The sequence below is a fragment of the Syngnathus scovelli genome, chromosome 14 (assembly GCF_024217435.2).
Source record: "Syngnathus scovelli strain Florida chromosome 14, RoL_Ssco_1.2, whole genome shotgun sequence".
NCBI lineage: Eukaryota > Metazoa > Chordata > Actinopteri > Syngnathiformes > Syngnathidae > Syngnathus > Syngnathus scovelli.
The window spans coordinates 15059697-15079350 of record NC_090860.1 but is presented as its reverse complement, the minus strand read 5'-3'; the positions used below and the strand labels follow the sequence as shown (position 1 = coordinate 15079350).

At 47.9% G+C, this 19654-nt stretch overlaps 1 protein-coding gene across 5 annotated transcripts; it reads right to left on the bottom strand.

Moving 5' to 3' along the window:
• Positions 1-105: 105 nt before the first annotated feature.
• On the bottom strand, positions 106-19576 carry lingo2b (leucine rich repeat and Ig domain containing 2b). Of its 5 annotated transcripts, none has more exons than XM_049740200.2 (2): positions 19398-19576; positions 106-6032 (listed from the first exon to the last, which is right to left on the bottom strand). In XM_049740200.2, the coding sequence occupies exon 2, from the start codon at positions 5957-5959 to the stop codon at positions 4118-4120; it is 1842 nt and encodes a 613-aa protein (XP_049596157.1). In that variant the 5' UTR covers positions 5960-6032; positions 19398-19576; the 3' UTR covers positions 106-4117. The 5 variants fall into 5 exon arrangements, with proteins under 5 accessions (XP_049596157.1, XP_049596156.1, XP_049596159.1 ...); XM_049740199.2 differs by lacking the exon at positions 19398-19576 and adding an exon at positions 18346-18662; XM_049740202.2 differs by lacking the exon at positions 19398-19576 and adding an exon at positions 18354-18662.
• Between the last annotated feature and the right edge of the window lie 78 nt (positions 19577-19654).

The window sequence follows — 19654 nt, the reverse complement described above, 5'->3', positions numbered from 1 at the left end:
TTGCGTCAAAGATGGCGTGTCAGGCCCCTGCTTGATCGGTTCGCTTTTTCCGGTGCAGAGAGCAAGGACTGAACCCACACACAAGCGCAAGGGGAAAAAAGTGTATTGCTTGCTTTGGATTTTTATTCTTTTGAACAAGTCTTGGCAAATATGGGGGCAAAAACCTTAACATGAACACGAAAAGCTGGACAAAACAAAACCCTAAACACAAATAAAAACTATGACATTTGCCCTGAATATAAATTTAGATTAGTTACAGTTGAAAACCACAACTAAAAGCAAAATATACTACATGCATCAAGTATAATGAAGAATACAAAACGATTACAATGCTGAGGCCGAAAATATGAACTGAAGTTCAACATCCCAATCCGAAGGTACATGGAACAGAATTATTCTTGATGCAAAAACTCATAAAGTCTGCTCAAATAAAAGGTGAAAACTGAGCAGGCAACAGGTCTTCTCGCCAGTGTGGATTCCTGCATGGCTTTTCAACGTTCCCGTCGCTGAAAATCTTTGGCCACAAACTGAGCATGAAAAAGGTTTCTCGCCGGTATGGATTCTTGTATGACTAATTAAGGCTCCCTTTGCTGAAAATCTTTGTCCACAAACTGAGCAGGAAAAAGGTTTCTCGCCAGTGTGGATTCTTGTATGACTATTTAAGGCTCCCTTTGCTGAAAGTCTTTGTCCGCAAACTGAGCAGGAAAAAGGTTTCTCGCCAGTCTGGATTCTTGTATGACTATTTAACGTTCCCTTTGCTGAAAATCTTTGTCCGCAAACTGAGCAGGAAAAAGGTTTCTCGCCAGTGTGGTTTCTTGTGTGCCATTTTAAATGAGAATTTTTGGCCACCATCTGAGCAGGAAAAGTTGTTCTTTCTCATGTGTTGCCTATGTTTGTTTTGAGACTCATCAGCAGAAGCATGTGATGACACGTCATCACTATCTGACGGTGGAGCTGCTTGTGATCCTCCACAGTGGTCTCCATGACCTTCTCTGGTCATTTGTTGACTGCAGCTTGGAGGCTCCGCCCCTTTGCTCACCTCATGTTGACCCTCATCGAAACTCTTCACAGGAACACCAGTCAATGGCATCTTGCAGGTATCCTCCTCCTCCTCCTCCTTTTCGATGTCTTCGCCCTCCTCTTTAATGCAAGGCCGCTCCGGCTCTTCCTCCTCTTTTATGGTACAAAGAAACGTCTGCTCCATTTGTTCATTCAAGTGGTGGACCTCTTTGCCCACATCTTCCCCTTTAATGCGAGTGCGCTCTGGCTCCCGCTGCTCGGGACGAATAGCTTCACTGATGTCTGCGAAACAAGACAAACACACATCATATCAATGAAAGTTGCAGTTGAAGAGAAACTGGTCAAACGTATGCATATGTACAAACTGGAAGAAGATTCATAATAGAAAATAGTTCTTGACTAACCAGCTCTGCGTAACACAACATAAGGCCGCAGCCAAAGATGTTCCAGTCGTCGACGACGACCATCCTTTTCCTCCACGTACTTTGCTGTGGTCCTTGCAAACATTTAAGCGACTTTCAGAGAACGATGCCGAGAATCTTCAGAGCTGGTCTGGACGCAGGTGGCTAGCTAACCGTGTCCTAAGTAAAGTATGCATGCTCCGGAGGCCGGTCATCTTCCGGGTGCATGACACCACTTCCGGTGCGACCCGCTCGCTCGTATTGTGTTACAAAATGCAACAGAGACAGTTGATAAGGTCCCATGTGGTCAGTGGGATCAATTAGAGAGCTGCTCTGTGACTTGAGAGCAACTGCCTGGCTGGCTCCTTTCACATGCAAATGTAATGATGCCACCACACATTTTATTATGGCTTCCATAAGGGTGAAAGCCTTCCCATGCATTACTTAGCCATCATCCCTGCCCTGGTCAAAGCCAAGCAGCACGTCCCCATTAAAAGACGCACGCCTTGTGGCAAGTGTCAGTGTGCGCCGCCGCCGCCGCCGCCGCCGCCGCTGCCAGCGCCACTGCCACTGCCACCGCCCTGTGAAAGATGAGAGCAATAACAGAAAAGGGAGCATATCGCGCAGCGTTGCAAGTGGGCCTCCCTCCGGGGTGACAAGTGAGTTGATACTGTACATCACGTGAGCCTGGAGGGGTTGGTCGTGACGTCATTTTACGCACAAGTAATATCCTCCTCAGCTAGGGGCTCATAAAGCCGTATCCTTGACACTTGGATTGGAGATGTATGGAAAAAAAGAACGAGTTAGGCCTCCAGGCATGGAATGTGAAGTTTGCTGAAGCATTTCCATGGATGGCTCAGTGCACAAGAGATTACAATGAAACTCGCATTAATGATGTCAAATCATGGAGCCAACCATCTACGGAAGATACGAGGAAGAGATGATTGACACGTCACGTTACATCAAACGTTTTTTCAATCATGGATGACGAATCAAGATCATCTACCGTTAAATGACCCAAATGGTAATAATGAATGCAACGTCGGCCCTCGGTAAAATGCGGCCTACAACGGAAAGAAACCAAAGAAAAAGCCAACCCAGAGCATTCCGAGGCACTTTGATCTGGTCTTTGTGACGCAGAGAACCTGCATTCCCTTTGCCATCAGGATGAGAACATCAAGCGGCGTCTAAAAATGAAACAATGTGCGCGGCGAGCAGGATGTGCATTTCCTTTCATCCGACTTGTCAGGCGATGAAGTATGCAGCTGTTGAAGCAACCCTTTCCCCACTCCAGCAGTCGGTCCACAAGCGAGAGATGCTGCGCTGCGGTTACGGCTTGTTGAGCTTCATCTCGGTCAAGACGTCTTCATTCATCGTGTCGTTCGTTCGTTCGTTCATTTCCTTTGAAAGTCAAAACCGCAAACGACTCTCCCTTTGCCAATAACATGAAGTGTCCCGACCTTCAAGCAGCGGTCGCAAATGATGCCATCATCAATATTGAATCGCAGACGTAGCTATTCTGATGCTAGGGAAGCATCTGATATTTATTTTCCTTTGAAAATATACCCATAAATGTATCATATGAAAACAATTATACAACAAAATGACACAAATAAACAGCAGCCACATCCATCCGTAATGCAAAGGACTTGCCCTCGCTACTCGTTTTACAGCCAATATTGCCTACATCAAACATCGGAAAGGTTTGCCGACAAAGAAACGCAACATTACGAGAAAGAATCCACTACAAGTTTGAAATCGACACCTATGAAATAAGCAGAGCCTCCTTCCATAAAGAAGTCAAGAGGTGCCATCAAAGAAATAGGAGGGGAAATTGAAGCCCTAACTCGCTGAGGCTTAACTTTGTCTCGTCCAAAAGAGGACGGACGGACGGACACGAGCCGGTAAATCTTTGCCGTTGTGTCTGGCCGGCCGCTCACAGAGTCTTTTCTATCAATTATATCAAGGGATTTTTTGTTGGTTTTCTGTTTTTTTCCTTCTAGCAGCAAAAAGTGCCTGTGATTTACGACGTGCTTTATCGTGCCACGGCCGGGAGCTTTTGACCAGTGTTCTTTCCAAGGAGACGCCTCGACATCCTGAGTTAAGTGGATTTCCCAACAGTTGGATTCATTGCATGAGGGCAACAATCATTTCTAAATGGATGCAGCATTTCTTCACTTTAAGAATCACTTCCCCATACAAAACATATGTACAGTCCCGTCACACCATCTTTCTTTGAGATAAGAAAGGCAATGCGTGCACATGCACAAAGAAAGACACAAATGCAACATGCGTACGTACGTATGTACGTGCGTACGTACGTACGCACAGCCAGGCACGCGCAGCGCACATGATTACGACTTTCACACTGCAGCTAAAATGGGGATTAAACAATTTAGTCCTGACGTATTGCAGCAATGCCGACGGCTGCTCAGAAGACCCCCCGCCCCCCGTCCTTCACTTTGATGTCACGGATAGTCGACAACATCATGACTCATCACATCACCACTGATACACATGCCAAGTGCAACACTCCATCCATATTGATATGTCGATTATAGTATTATATTCCATGTAATGCAAGGACATTAGTCATATCAACACGTTGACGGTTTCACTTTGAAAGAATCACACAATCACCTTCATCCACAGCCACTATACGACGACATGACATGGTTTGTCACGAGTTTTCCCGTTCAAATCATTTTCATATTGACTCGTCGGGGGCCGCTGCTTTCCGCGGCTTCGGCCGAGGCCCCGTTGCTTTTGCGCGGGACGTACTCGATATCAAAGTTGCTCTTATGGCGTCCTTTGCCTCGACTCCAGGCAAACAGAAGCAGGAAGCAGAAAACCACCACGCCTAGAAAGGACAGGCAGCCCATGGCCGTGGATATGATGATAGTCTTGATGTCTATGGGGACCGTCATGTTGTACAACACGGTGCCGTTCCCCCACGTGCTGCCGCTGCTGCTGCCGCCGCTGCTGCTGGAGTTTGCCATGTAATTTGAGCTCCTGTTGCTACTGCCGTCCCTCGCGCCCAGGCTCTTGACGGCCAAGGAGGCCGACAGGCTGGCGTTGCCGGCGGGGTTGCTGGCGATACAGCGGTACACCCCGCTGTCGTGCAGCTCGGCCGCCTTGATCTCCAGGGTGCCGTCCGCTCCGACTTCCACCCTGCCGCTGCTCTTGGCCGTCACGTAGCGTCTGTGAGGAGTAATCCAGACCACCGAAGGCCTGGGCGCTCCCTCGGCCGCGCAGCTCAAGCGGGCCGGCTGGCCCTCGTGGGCCATCAGCAACTGCGTGGCGTTGGCTCCGATCCGAGGCTCGGTGCAGGTCATGTAGCGAGAGACCAGCGGCTCCTTGAGCTCGCGCAGAGTTTTTCCCGACAGGTACTCGGGGGCGCTGCACTGGGGCTGCAGGTCGAGAATATGGAGGGAGGGCGGCTTGTGGCTCGTCAGCAACCAAAGCAGCCTGCAGTCGCACACCAAGGGGTTGCCACCCAGACAAAGCCTCTGGAGGGCGTCGGGCGAGGCAAAAACCCCCCTCTCCAGAGAGTCCAGGCGGTTTTGCGACACGTCCAGGAGTTGCAAGGACACCAGGCCGACGAACGCGTCCGGTTCGATGGAAAGGAGCCGAGCCCCTTGCAGACGAAGCTCCGTCAGGTGCGGGAAGTGGCCCAGCTCGCCTTGATGGATATGCTCGATTCGGGAGAAAGACAAGTTGAGGTGAGTGAGGTAGGGCAGGTGGCGCAAGGCGGCGCCGGGGAAGGCCGACACGTTGGTGTTGGTCAGGAACAATTGGGTGAGGTTGAGGCCGTGCAGCGACAGAGGGGGGAGGCTGTCCAACCAGGGCCAATAATCCAGCTCCAGGCGGCACAGGCGCGAGAGCCTTTTAAAAGAGAACGGCTTGAGCAAAGCGATGCTCAAATGGCGCATTCGCAGTTCCACCAGGTTGTGGAGATGCGCCAAGGCCTCGGTCGGCACCGCGCTGAGATTGGAGCGTTCCAGGGTCAGACTTTGCAGTCCGCTCAATCCCACAAAGGCCCTCTGGGAGATGAAAACCAGTTCGTTGTCGCCCACCCGGAGGGAGGCCAACTTGCGCAGATCTTGGAAGGCGTGGTCCAGCAGAACCACGAGTCTGTTGTGGTTGAGGTCAAGGCCAGTGAGGTTGCCCAGGCCCGACAGCACGCCCGCCGGAACCAGCTGGATGGCGTTACTGCGCAAGTTGAGCGAGCGCAGAGCCAGCTGAGAGCGAAAGGATCCGATTTCCACCACGCTGATCAGGTTGTCGCTGAGATCCAGGTCTTCCAGGAGATGGAAGGACGAGAAGTTGTCGGGGGTGACGACGCGTAGCTTGTTTTTGCTGAGGTCCAGGACGCGCGTTTCGATGGGGACGCCTTCGGGGACGGCGGTGAGGCGCTTGCGGTGGCAGCTCACCGACTTGCTCTGGGCGGAGCACTCGCATCGGGCGGGGCAACTCAGGGCCAGTCGGGCCAGGAGAAGCAGCACGGCCCCACCCGCAAGGATGCGGTAGCGCCGCATGACTGGTTTACCCACGTTGCCCGCTGGCGCCGCACAGCTCCTTACGCGTCCAAAACACCATCACCATCGGGCCCTGGAAGGAAGAACCAAAGACATTTGTTACAACGCTTCATCCAAAATGCCAACGTTCATCACAGCAAAAGCTCGCGGGCTAACCACAGTGGCCACAAATGAGGAGCCTCCCTCATTACACCGCCGTTTATGCCTGCGCGTGCGTGTACATTTTGCTTTTGCAGCTTCACAATTGTTCAAATTGATCGGGGCGCAGACAATCAACAATGTAGTGGCAGCAAATATTTGCTTCCATAATCACATGGGAGGGAGGGAGGGAGGGAGGGAGGGAGGGGGAGGGAGGGACACATGATAGTCTAAAAAAAGTGCTCTCTTATCCTCTGTATTCAAGTATTACTCGCTTGATGCTCAAGAGAAAATAGCAAGTGAATGGGCATGCAAATATTTACTCACATCATTGTATTTTTGAAATGCTTTATTTTACAGAACAATCGCTCATTCCTATAGGGAGGGACAGAGAAGCTGGCAATCATTGCCTCATTACCAAACGTATCTACATTCTGCTCATGGCTATGCTATCTTTGCCAATGAAGTGATGAGCGCTGGAAATATTTGAACGCGCTGACGAGGGGAGGGAAAAGGAACAACCCAGAGATGTGAGAGTTGTGTCAACGTGGAATCCTGGCAAGCTAAGCAGATGAAAATCACCCAGACAGACACAAAGCCTACTTTGATATGGATGCGAGTGACATTAAAAAGAAGCCATCAAGACCTCACCAGTCAGTCCAGCACTCAGCTTCTTCTTTTGGGCCTCCCCCCACCCCACCCCACCCCACCCCAACCCACCTTCCCTTTTCACACTCCTGGCACGGCACAAACATCCGCTCGCTCAACAGTCTCCACGGGGCGGGGTATTGATCGATCGCAGCATAAGACGCGTCAGATAGATGCCAGGAACGCAGCTTGTAACAAAGAGCAGGCCGTCGCCAGGGCAACCGCAAGCCGTGACTCTCATCTGCCCCGCGTCGTCTGTCTGCCAATCAAATTAATGAAACCCAGGACAGGACAAATCGACGAAGAGGAGTGTTGTTTTATTCATTTTTCTTCAGTCCCGGAATTGGCAGAACATACAAATGGAAGCCAATGTCATTCATTCATGACCCCGGTTGCCTGAGTTGAAGGTGTTGCCAAGCCTGGCTATTTGTCCACCTATCTTCCCGCCTATCCATCCGTCCGTCCCTCCGTCCGTCCAAGCGCTTTGAACTCGGGCGACTATCTCTGTCGGTCTAGCTTATTATCCATCCGCGAGCCTGCTCCTGTCTCCGTGTATTTATCAGTCTGCCTTTAGCCGTCAGCCAATGTTCCTCCCAGGCCCGGCGTTCGCTTGAATAATTACAGGCCGGTTGTCCGGTGCTGCAGTGAGCAACCGCTCAGGTGATTTGTGGGCATCGCCAATAGCTCTGCTCCGTCAAATGGCCAAACAAACAACAAATATATAGAACTAGTATCTCATCATAGTCAAAGATTCAAATGGATACAATGAAATCATGAATTATAGCTCTGCAGAAATGTCCCACTAATTTCCACGCGTACATTTTTCAGATCATCAACCACTGCTGGGTGGGATTGACTGTTATTTTGCACTGCCTATGCGGCGGTTGAATTGCTCAAGCTCTTCTTCTTTCGTGTACATTTCAACCGTGGCATTTGCAAAGTGGAAGGCAAACACCAAGCCTTACAATTCTGAGACTTCAGTGTTTTAGGGATTTGCTTCTGAATTGGATTAGAGTCACAGTGAAACTGTGACGGTTAAAAGGAGCTGTAGGCTGAAGCGTGAGTCACTCGGAGCGAGTGCAAACGCCAGCGCGAGGCGTAAAACGGTGCGGGAAAAAGCAGAAAAGGACCAAGCGAAGGGGACGCTCAAGCTCGCCAGATGATTGTGTGATGGATGATTGGATTTCAAACAGGTCTTCAAAGTGGCCATGCTTCAAAGCGGGCCCATCCATGTGTTCCGTTGGAGCCCTCCTTGTTCATGACATTAGCGCCCCACGATTTTGCCTTGACAACTTGACTGGACCGAGCCAATTCATTTTTAATGACTACGCTCAGATACAATATTGATCTCACAAGACACAGGCGGCGGTATAAATGAATCATGCCTTTTAGCGTGTGATCTGCAAGTTTTATTATCCACAGAGGAGGGCCTGGGCTCAAACCCGGAACATTAGCGAGAATGTTAACCGCTACTCGGCCCCGTTATTGTTTCTTTGATATGATGGTGTCAAAAGAGCATTTGTGAAGAACCCCCTCTCCGTCAAATGTTTGCTTTTTTATGGCGAGCTGCTGTCTGCTTAATTGTGAGTGGCGAGCGCCCCTAAAGTTTCTATCTTGGCCTCCAGCCAGGTCCATTATCTACACGTACGCGCATCATCGTCTCTCTCCTCTTCCTCTTGAAATGGCCGGTTCCAAGCAGTTTGTTTGCGTGCTTTCTGCTACCTGGGAGTCCTAAACATGACACGGTGCTTTTGTTTCTCCTACAGCTGTTCAAGCGATTGCTGCTTTTCTCTTCTCCATATACGTATAATAGCAGCAGCATGAATAATGCAATTATTGCACATGAGCGAGTTTGCATGCGGGCCATTATGACTGCAGTGTGAGCAATGCAAAACAGTGCGTTAGATCATTGACCTGAGACGGATGATATGTTGCCGAAACATTCATTTATTCTTCTCATGTGCACTAGCGCTTACTTTTACATTCCAATTTGATGGATGGGCAGCTGATGACTTGATATTGAATTCCCTTCTGTGTGTTCAAAGTACCTTGTACTTTCCGCTCGCTGTCCAAAAAATGCGAAATTGACTGCGTATGAAACACAACAATAAAAATGGAAATTGGGGCCTGCAGAGTGCAAAATGTCAGTGGAGTTTTCAGGATACTATTGGGATTAATTAGGCAATGTGCATTCAAAGGGTACCAATTAAACATCTCCTTTCTGCACCAGTGGCCTTGGCTCCTCGGAAGGGTGCTTGCCTGCCTGCCTGCCTGCCTGCCTGCCTGCCTGCCTGCCTGCCTGCCTGCCTGCCTGCCTGCCTGCCTGCCTGCCTGCCTGCCTGCCTGCCTGCCTGCCTGCCTGCCTGCCTGCCTGCCTGCCTGCCTGCCTGCCTGCCTGCCTGCGTGGCTGCCTGCCTGCGTGGCTGCCTGCCTGCCTGCCTGCCTGCCTGCCTGCCTGCCTTGTTGAGCCATCAACAGCGGAGCCACGCGCCTTGGTGTATGTGGAATGTGCCTCGGGCATACACGGAATATGGAATTATCCCGCAGTCTCTAAATTTAGACAGAAATACTTCATCATTGCTTGCGCAGAAAAACCGGCTCCAGCCGAAGAATCTATGCAGTGAGCGTGAAGAATATGAGCGTTATGTTTCTGTACCAGCGGGATGTTGTGACATCACATGGCTTATACGCTACGCTCCAAAAGAAATTCAGTTCTTCAAAACAATTGTGAAGAAATAGCAATTGAAGGTAAAGCTTGACGCTGCTTGTTACCCCGCACCCCCAGCCTCGCTTGTATTCAAAAAGCAGCCGTACTGTACCCTGTCAAAAGGCATCCTGCACTCCTTAATGGCCATGTCATGTTCAATCAAGACGCATCCGAGAGAAAAAAAAAAAAAAAAAGAAAAAAGAAGTTTGACGTGGGTTTCCCACAAAACGAAACGGCTGTGTCACCCAAGTGTTAAGCTTCCCTCTGCGCTGGACATCAACGGAAACTCAACGAAAAGACTTGCCTGCCATCCAAGTTGATTTGTAAGTGCTGCCTGCAAAAGCAATCCATCTGAAAATAATGATTTGCCAAATGAGCCCGCTCCTTGGCCGTTCTTTTTCTATATTTCATTGGCAATCAGTACTCGCCAGTATTTGTGCCGCTTCAGCAGCACATTCATCCAAGGGCATTGACATATTGGGTCAAAAGATTGCTTGAAAAGATGTCATACTTTCATTTCAAAGGAGATTTATACGCATTTCCTGAAAACAAAACCAAAAAAAACAGATTTTGCACAATGTGTTGAATGGCGTTTTGTTTCCCTGCTCAACTTGAGCAAAGGGTTGCAATCTTTTCTGTTTGTCTCATTGATAATTCTAAATCAGGGTGTTACTTGAAGGACACGCTCCCTCCCTCCCTCCCTCCCTCCACATTAGGTTTCTGTCTCGTTTTACTCTCAGAAGGTACATCTCATCCATTTTTCATGGCACACGTTCACCGCAAGCAGCCGTTCATAGGAACAAAATTGGATCGCATACACATGCGCATGTTGACTTGAGTTGGGATTTTTCCTGTGAAACGGTTCAAATAGCTGGCATACAGCATTTTACACCACTTGATTGAAACGGATGTGATCGGACGCCACGCTCTGAAAAGTTGAAGCGAGCCAAACGTCAAATGACATGTGCCAATTGGCAATTCAACGATTCTCATGTTTGCTACAAAACTCAAGGGAATCGCTTGTCCTGACCATCATCTTGTCATTCAAGTCTGTCCTGCATTGGATTGACATGATTTTTCAAGCCAGACTTTTCGCTGGTCTTCTATTTAACAGCAAGGGATTAGGCACTGGTCCCTGCCACTGAATAACACAACAGGGATTAGTAACACTTTTCACCAAATCATTTGGGCGGACAGATTAGCAATCTCCACTGGAGACCTTGGTCCTGTTCCAAGCAAAGGTGACATTGGTGAGAGGACTTTTCCTTGAAAGCATCGGGTGCTGGCCATTTTTGCCACGTTGGCAGCCTGGCGGAGGGCCATGTCCATGGAGTAGCACTAAAGGGACGGACCGTGCGTGATGCTGCTCAATTTCGAGTCCAACCCTTTTCCAAAAGGTGGCTTGGCCTTGGACCACCCTGGCCCTAAAATGGTGAAAGAGCGCAAGAAAAGTGGATACGTTGACAGGATATACCTTTTAGCGCCTTTTCGACGCGCTGGACCCCAAATGCAATTGCGGTGAAAAATCTGCACGTTAGCCCCGCCCACCTGCATATTTGCATCACAAAGTGACGGAAGCCTCTTCCTTGAATAAGCCCCTCCTTTGCGTGCAAGCGTGCGTCGAAAATACGTTGAAAATGTAACGCGTGACCCGATTATGATTTATGAGCAATAAGGGGCTCTGCAAATTAGAGTCCAAATATGACAAAGCGCCTCGGTCGCCACGTGGGGCTTTGGAGTGCACTTTAGCACGTCTTGGCAAGTGAAAAGCGCCATGCTAGTTTCCTCTCCTATCAGCAAGCATGCAAACAGATAAATGGCAGGAAACATCCCAAGCACTTAAGCTTACTTGCTATTACAGCAATAATAGATCAAGTTATTTCTCTTCAGGCGTTTCTTTGAAATGTGCTTCACGAGATGGGATGCAGATGTTCTTTTTTCCATCAGGAGATGTAAAATAGATTGAAAACATGGATGACTTTTATGTGTAGGACCAATCATTTCCAATTAAAAAGCAACAAGGCCGTTCTATTTCGATGATGATTATCAAGGTTTGCCGCCCACCCAATTGTTAGGTGCCCCAAAGAAAGGCGGCGCTGCGTCCGTACTGTCCATACAGTGCTACTTCCGAGAGGGAAAATAGAATCCAAGCTGTCATGCTGGGGGCTCGTGTGCGCTTTGCAGCTCGCAGTCACTTTTTTAGATACGGGGCCAGAAGTGCAGCCACCCCGAGCCCTATTCCTAGTCTCCATGGTAACCAAACCCATAGTCGCCATTGGCCCGGCGGTATGTAGGGCGGGATGAAAGCTGCGTGAGACAGGACAAACGGGCTCATTTCAGCAAGCACACTTTTGTTCCTATGGTTACCACCATTTTTTCTACCTACGTCATCAAGCTCACCTTATGTAATTGCTTCTACAATAAGAAAGCAAGTTTTGACAATTATTTACAACGTCTCTTTGTTCCTCCTTGACGAAAAGAAGAGCGGAACGGTTGCCATAGTAACCAAAGCCACAGTTCTCACCCTTCTAAACACAAATAGTCGCTGATTGATGGAGTAAACAATTCTGTTGTCCTTCATTGAGGTGTGTGTGGGGGGGGGGAGTGAATTATTCATTCGAATAGTGACATGTTTAAATGCAACTTATGTTGTCCAATTGCATTGGCAATGGGTGCAACTCATCATTATTCATCTCAAAGTAGAACGTCCGGGAGGGTCTGGCATCACAAATGAAATGAGTCACACAATTTGCAATCATGAAATTGCGCATTGACGTCCTAGTCTCTGATTGTCTCACAAAGTGAATTTGAAAATGATTCATGATGGACTTTTTGGGTGGGAAAACTTTCAAGCTAGGAAACAAGAAAAGGCAGCGGCCCTCTCAGATGCCTGCCTGCCTGCCTGGCTGGCTGGCTGGCTTTCACACAAGTGGGTCCCTTCTTACGTCATCGTATCAAGCTCCGCTTTTTGAATGAAGTGAAGTGAAGTGAAGGCCAGAGGCCTTGGACACTTTGTTGTTTATTCTAGCCTGGAGTACTGGGCTGTCCTGATATGATCTATGCAGGAGTGAGCATTGCGTCGGTCACTTAGACTCATCGGGACGTTTAGGCTTTGCGCACTCGCAAACCAAAAAAAACACATTTGTTCTCTTTGTGCAAAATAAAAGAAATCAAATTGGAGGCTGTTAAGTGCAGTCCCAAAGCGACAGGTGGTGCTAATAGGAATTGGAGTTGCCCGCTGCAAACCCTGATGGTTGCTTTGTGTATGTTTGACAACCCCCAACGCCAGGCACCCATTTCCCCCGACACACACACACACACACACACGCGCGCGCGCGATGATAATGATAATAGTAATGGCCATAATAATGCTAAGGATGCGTTTCATTTAGTATTTGTACAGTGACTCACAGGGTTTGTTGCACGCTGTCTGTACCTAGATAAAATTCCGCAAATTTCTTGTACCTGACCTGTGTCACCTGCTTTCACCCGCTTGAAAGTGGAGGTGACTTTCCGCCAGCAAATGGTCAGGCGCTCCGAGGGCCGTGGAACAGAAATTGCCGTCGCTCAGCTGAAACAGCCGGCGAGACGCAACGTGCTCCGCAAAAGTCCGAAAGATGAAGCGCTATCGGTGATGAGAGCGTGCACGCTCATTCATCATTTCCAACCAGATCACAACTAAAACTTAGAATTTCACCGCCATGAATGCTGGGGATGATGGGATTCAACATTGGCCACACTGTAGCATCAATGTCCAGCATCAGCCCAGTTCGGCCAAAGAAGGAAGCAAAGGATGCGTGAAGGAATCAGCCGCCACCATCCAATGACAGACTAAGGCATTCATCCTTAACGAGCAGATGCGTTGCCCGTCGCGCGGCACCAGCTGAGAGGAAACACAAAAAGGCCACATTGCTGCTTTGAATAGGATTCCTGTTCCTTCAAGCGCTTCACATTAAGAATGCAGCCGGCTGCCCATGGAATCCACACAGGTGCGTGCGTGCGTAGCAGGTGTTTGGGCTGGGCTTTGCTTGGATGTGCACTTACTCTACGAGTTGATTTGCGCTCAACACGCACACGGCCCTTCCTCCAAATCCAAACGCAATCGGGAGCTGCTTTTGTTCCCATGCCACCAAACAGGATGATTTGCGATACTCCAGCTGTTATGTATTTACACGCTCTTCATGTTGCTGTATTTCTTCCTATGCGTTGCCTTGACACATTTGGCAGCCAGAAGCAGATGGCCTGAGAACGAGTAACTATGATGAAGACCTGACCACCGCACCATCCTGCCACTAAAGAGAATCTCTTAAACATGACTCATCCAAGGCTTCAGGCAGCATTGCCAGGATGGGCTGGGATGGGATGGGCTGGGATGGGACCATTTTAGGGTGGTGAGCTTCATCAAAGTATCCCAATTCTGCATATTTTTGTGATTTCCAGATGGGAATGCTTGAAGGGACCTATTTAGCGCACTTTGGAGAGGAAGCTTGCCAGCGTAGCGGCGAGTCAAAGCGTTCCTCTTCCCTTTTTGACCAATGACTGCTACTGTATTACGTTTGTCAATGCCACGTCGTTTCTCTTACAATTGTACAAAGCAGAAACTGAAGTGAAAATTGGATTTTGCCCCCCCCCATAGTGGCTTGTAGTCGATTTGCACATCTAGTGCATTGCGCCTAGGCTTGTTTTATTACGGTGAGAACAAAGGAAATTGGTGTGACTCTCACTAATCCTTTAATTGCACCGGTCTCCATAATCCCCTACTGAGTCAGCATTCTCTGAGCTAACGTTGCCATAATATGCCGCCGTGGCAGAAGGCCAACAGAGGGCCAACAGAGTCATCATGTTGAATAACGCTGCTGAAAAGGAAAATATTATACTGCATTATCATACAAATATTTCAGATCAATGTATTTTAAATGAGAGGGGTTACAGATGAATACAACTGTTTTGTTTATATCTGTTGTCTCATTTGCAGATTTACGGGGAGAAATTTGCCTCCAAATTATTCACACAAGTACATCCACGAGTAGCGTCTTTGGGATCGACAAATATACCTAATTGTGATTTTACACACGTGTTTTTGATTGTACATTTATCAATTTTCAAATGGTTGGCGTTTGTGGGAACGTGCCGACATCAAGTGGAAAACAATGGCTACAGCGACAAGTTGGTGGCGAGCGAGCCCAAAGCCTAAAGACTGTTGCTCATGTCGGCTTTTTTTATTCCGACCTCATTCAAAGCTAATAAAGCCAGGTGTGTTGTGCGCATTTGAAGGTTGCAGTATCCATTGTTTTAAGGCAAATGCTTAGACTTTCATCAACAATTATGACCTGGCTCTGCTGTCCAGAATTCCGCTGAATGGTTTTATTTTTGGAAGGCTACTAAAGGCACAGAGACTGTCATTTTGAGTTGTATTATTATTGTATGGACGTTCATAAACTTAATGGTAATTATAATTACGATATTAATACGTGTGCAGTTTCCTTTCCAGCAAGGTCCTTTCTTTTGTTTTTCAACATGAAACCTCCCCTGTGCTTGGAGCCCTGGAGTGCGTGAGAAAAAGCAGAGGAGGGTTATGCACGAGGAGGTGCGCCGTACCTGAACAAAAAAAAAAAAAAAGTCACTTGAAACGTAGGAGCATTATTGAGCTGTGAAATTCCCACGCACCACTGATGAATTTAAATCAAGCAGCGGAGATAGGGAAACGAGTTTGTTGCGACGCCTACAGAAAGGCACATCTGCAATGCAAAAGGGCCCTCCAGTCAAACTCCAAATTCACCTACCATAACAAGTAAACGTCGCCTGGCAAGTGAACAAACAAAAGGTCTCCTAAGCCACTACTTGAACAACTGGGACAAAATGTCAAGTCAATGGATCCATCGCCAGCTCGGATTGCTCGCATTTAAGGACACGCGTGGGCACGCAACCAGCTGAAGACGCAAAGGACAAGGAGCAGCCGATGAGTCAAACCAAGAACGCTTTGGATGCGACATCTGACCAAAATCAAATCACACTATGAACACAATCATGACGCTTTCTTATAATTGCATTCGTTGCTTTTAGTCTGCCGACCGACCAGTCAGCATATGCAATTTGGAGACAAAGCGGCGGCAACATCAACAACAACAACATCAACAACGACAACAACGACGACAACAACGACAACAACGACGACAACGACGACAACGACGACAACAACGACGACAACAACGACAACCTTGGACACAAGACTTACATTGAAACTGAAACGTGCCCAGTCCAAGCTTTGTCTGACCCTGGATCCTCCCTCAGTCTGGCTGCCAAGTCATGAATGAAGAAAATCAATGTACGCTATTATGTAAATCAAGCTCACGCTCACAATCTGGCACCATTCTAAATGGCTGGCTTCCAGATATACGTATTTTCGGAGATTATTTGGACACAAGCAATGTCAGTTTTCCCAAATTCCAAGTAGGCACAACACAAAATTTGTCTGTTCGCTTAATTAAGAGCGAAGATAATAATGATGACGACTAATAATACTGCATCATTATTAGTAAGAATAATAACGAATGAAATAAGGGTGAGGGGCCATCGCGGTTTTTTCTGGGTGACAACGTAAAGCCTTTCAAATCTCCCATGGCAATTGTGAAAGCCTTTTCCCCTGCACTTCATGACATCTTTCCAACACTCCCAGCCAGCAGGCCAGCCAGCTCTCTTGGCTTGGCTCCACGTAAGCTGTCCGAGTACGGTGGGCAAATGATGATAGGATTTTTTTCCTTTGGCTGGATACGCATGTTGCGATTGGAATGGAACCTCCCTTATTTAAGTAGACACAATTGACACAATTGTCAATACGGCTCTCAAAGTTGAAGCGCCTCGTTCGTTTTTCCCAATACAAAAATAGCATGATCGATTCAAATGAGACTTTGCTTGCTTTGGCCTTGCAGCTATTTGATCACATTCCAGAGGGAAACAAAAGAAATGCTGCTGCTGAAGCACACCTGTCGGGACTGTTGATGCTCCCTTTACGTTTTGTTTAGCGCACTTTGGTCGTTTTTTTTTTTTAGCGGGATATTTTTTATTTGATGTTTTATTATTTTTGACCGTTAAGCATTTATAATCACATGTACAGTATGTAATGTACAAAATGACTGAATTACTGTAGGTCCACTGAATTTCTGGCACAATTATTGGAAAATTATGAAACAACGAATAATAGGAGCAACACTTTTGCCCTGAACCGTGCTATTGATTGCCTTTTCGAGTTTTTTATCCCCAACATTGACAATCTGTGAAAGGAACAAGTACCAAGACAACAACAGCAGCTGTTTTGGACAAGAATGCTAGCTCATTCATTCAATCATAAAGTTTATTTAATTGATGCAAAACACAACTCAAGGGGGGGGGGCATGCAACGGCCTTTCTGTTGCAACCGCCTGCCTCTCGTGACACAAATAGAACCACAGCGAGCACTACAGGTTGCGTGCATGGGAAGGAAGGAAGGAAGGAAGGAAGGAAGGAAGGAAGGAAGGAAGGAAGGAAGGAAGGAAGGAAGGAAGGAAGGAAGGAAGGAAGGAAGGAAGGATATAGGGCTAAGGATATTAGCCAGGCAAGCACAGCGGGGAGGGAGAGGAGCAAACAAACAATAGGATGAGGCAAACGCTCCTACCTGCCCTTCTTCCTTCCTTCCTTCCTTCCTTGCTTCCTTCCTTCCTTCCTTCCTTCCTTCCGTCCTCTCCTTCCCATCCCCCTTAACAAGGGGGAGTTTTCTCTTCTGCGTCCATCTCTCTCTCTCTCTCTTTCTGTCTCTCTCCCGTCTAGTTTGGCACCATCTCCGGGGACCAAACACACCCCTGTCAGGTTGCCATGGAAACACCTCACACAAGCACTCACGGATGCGTTCCCTCCTTCGCTCGCTCGCTCGCTCGCTCTGTCTAGCAGCGGTAATGCCTTGCCTGCGTGGCTGCCTGCCTGCGTGGCTGCCTGCCTGCGTGGCTGCCTGCCTGCATGGTGGCTCTCCTCCATTAGCATCCCTCTGGTTTGGAGACAACAGGCTGGTCAAAGCCCTGATGCAGCACAAAGTCCCCGGCTGCACCTGTTTACATTTGGTACCGAAAAGCTGCACTTCAACCCTCGCAAGAAAACACGACAGGTCATCGATGAGCCAATAGCGGTTTTGAACGTCCATTTTATTTTTCCCATCTCTGCCTTCTTAGGAGAATCCGACTTCATTTGCACACATTTAGCTCACCACATTGCTTCCAATCAAAGTGAGACGGGGGTCCCTCAGCTGGGACATAACTCATTTATAATTCATTCCTATTTCTCCTACTTAAAGTCAGCATTGAGGTATGTTTTTTTACATCCTGGTGTACTCAGGGGGCGCCAATAAAAGCACAGACAGCGCTACTCTGCTGCAAGGAAGGCCACTTTGCCTCACAGCACTGTGGCGGCAGGCAACTTCATACGCGTGCGTCATGTCATGTCATGGTGGACATGCACTGCACCTTATGGACTTTGGTCAATTCATTGGCTGAAACAATCACCACATTGACACCTTCTTGTCACACCGCTTGATTGCCTTTTCATTCCTTCCAAAAAGTGCTTTCGTACCCCAAACCAAAAATGCCACGATTGAACGCACCGACCGCATTGGTCTTCCCACGACACCTTCCTAACTGAGAGGTACAGCATAGATTATCTTCTGTCGTCAGCAAGAAGACGTCGTCGTAAGGGCTACTTACTTCTAGTCATTCATTTGTTCTCTTCCAAATGACTGAGCATCGCTGATGAAACACAATGCCAATAGCTTTTTGGGTGAGTTACCACTAGAGTGAGTCATATTGGCCAGGGTTATGTCTTAAAAGCAATCCTAAAAAGAATTCCAAAGGGAGTCTGTCACGAGTCTTACCTAGTTACCTGCTGGTCTGCATGGCGAAATCCACCTTTACGTCGCAGATTGGAAGTCACGCACACACCCTCCAACTGAGTGACACACACTTGCACAATGGGAGAATGCAATCCTCTCTCTGCGTGGGACTTCCGTGGAAAAACTAGCTTCACAAAATGATTTTCCCTTTGATTGATTGGTTGATTTTTTGCTCTTATCTGGCCTTCTCCTCAGTTGCCCGGCAGCTCATCCCTCCCGAAGGCTGCTCCACATTTTGCCAGACATACACGCACTGCTTAAATGATCGTGGCAAGAAAAGAGAGTCACAGAGAGAGGGAGAAATGGAGAAACAGAGAGAGAGAGAGAGCTAGAGCAAAAGACAGTCATCAAGCCAGCAGCAACAGGAAGACTGATGTGTTTCTCCCTTCAGAGTAAAAGCCTCAATTCAAATGAACCCCCATTGACAAAATGTACATGAGTTGACATCAGGCTCATACTGGCCAAACTGGAGAAGTGGCAAAATTCCTGCTAGGCCGCTAGTCCAGCCCGCGGGTTTGAATGAAATCAGCAAAACAACATTATGCCAGTGAAAAGGCGGACTTTGGAGGATACTTGGACACAGCCGCTCCAAATGTAACTGATGGATTTGTGATTAACAGTCAGTAGGAGAGTATAGCTAAAATAGCTTCTGCCCTAGTCTGCCAAATGCCTTTGCTGGATTCAAACGCTTTCAAACTTGATCTATTGTTAATTGCAATACCGGGCGAGTTAAAGATGAAAAAAATAAATAACAAATGACATATAAATGAACCATTTTATGAAAGTGGAATGCATTTTTTTTCAGCTGCAGTAGATAAGCCAAATTGTGTCATGTCAGATTTTTGATCCTCATAACCCCGTTTGATCTTTTTTAGTTTAACTTCATACACAGCAAAATAGTTCCTCATCACAAAAGAGTCATCCATAGTGTTTTTGTTGTTTGCCATCACTGTGAGTGGCCAGCACGGATGGACGCGCGTGCAGAGAAGTGTTAATAGGAAGTAGACGGAGCTCGCTCTTTCGCTCTCTCTCACCATGCACGCACTTAGTTGGTTGTCCACAGTGCAAAGGTTCTTTCGCCTTTCCCAGTGGTAGGTAGCGTCTCTCATTTAGCGTCCATCGCCGTAGTCCTTGGTTCATGTGCGGACATTTGAATGAGGAAGTGCCTGTCACTGATTAAAGTGACACATGTGTGTGTGCGTGCGTGCGCGTGCGTCAAGTGGGAATGGACCCAATCATGAGCGCTCGCTCATGTGCGCGTTCCCGTGGGGACGCGTTCATTTGTGTGCCT

Coding starts and splice junctions, on each gene's coding strand:
- lingo2b (XM_049740200.2), bottom strand. CDS start 5,959: ATGCGGCGCTACCGCATCCTTGCGGGTGGGGCCGTGCTGCTTCTCCTG.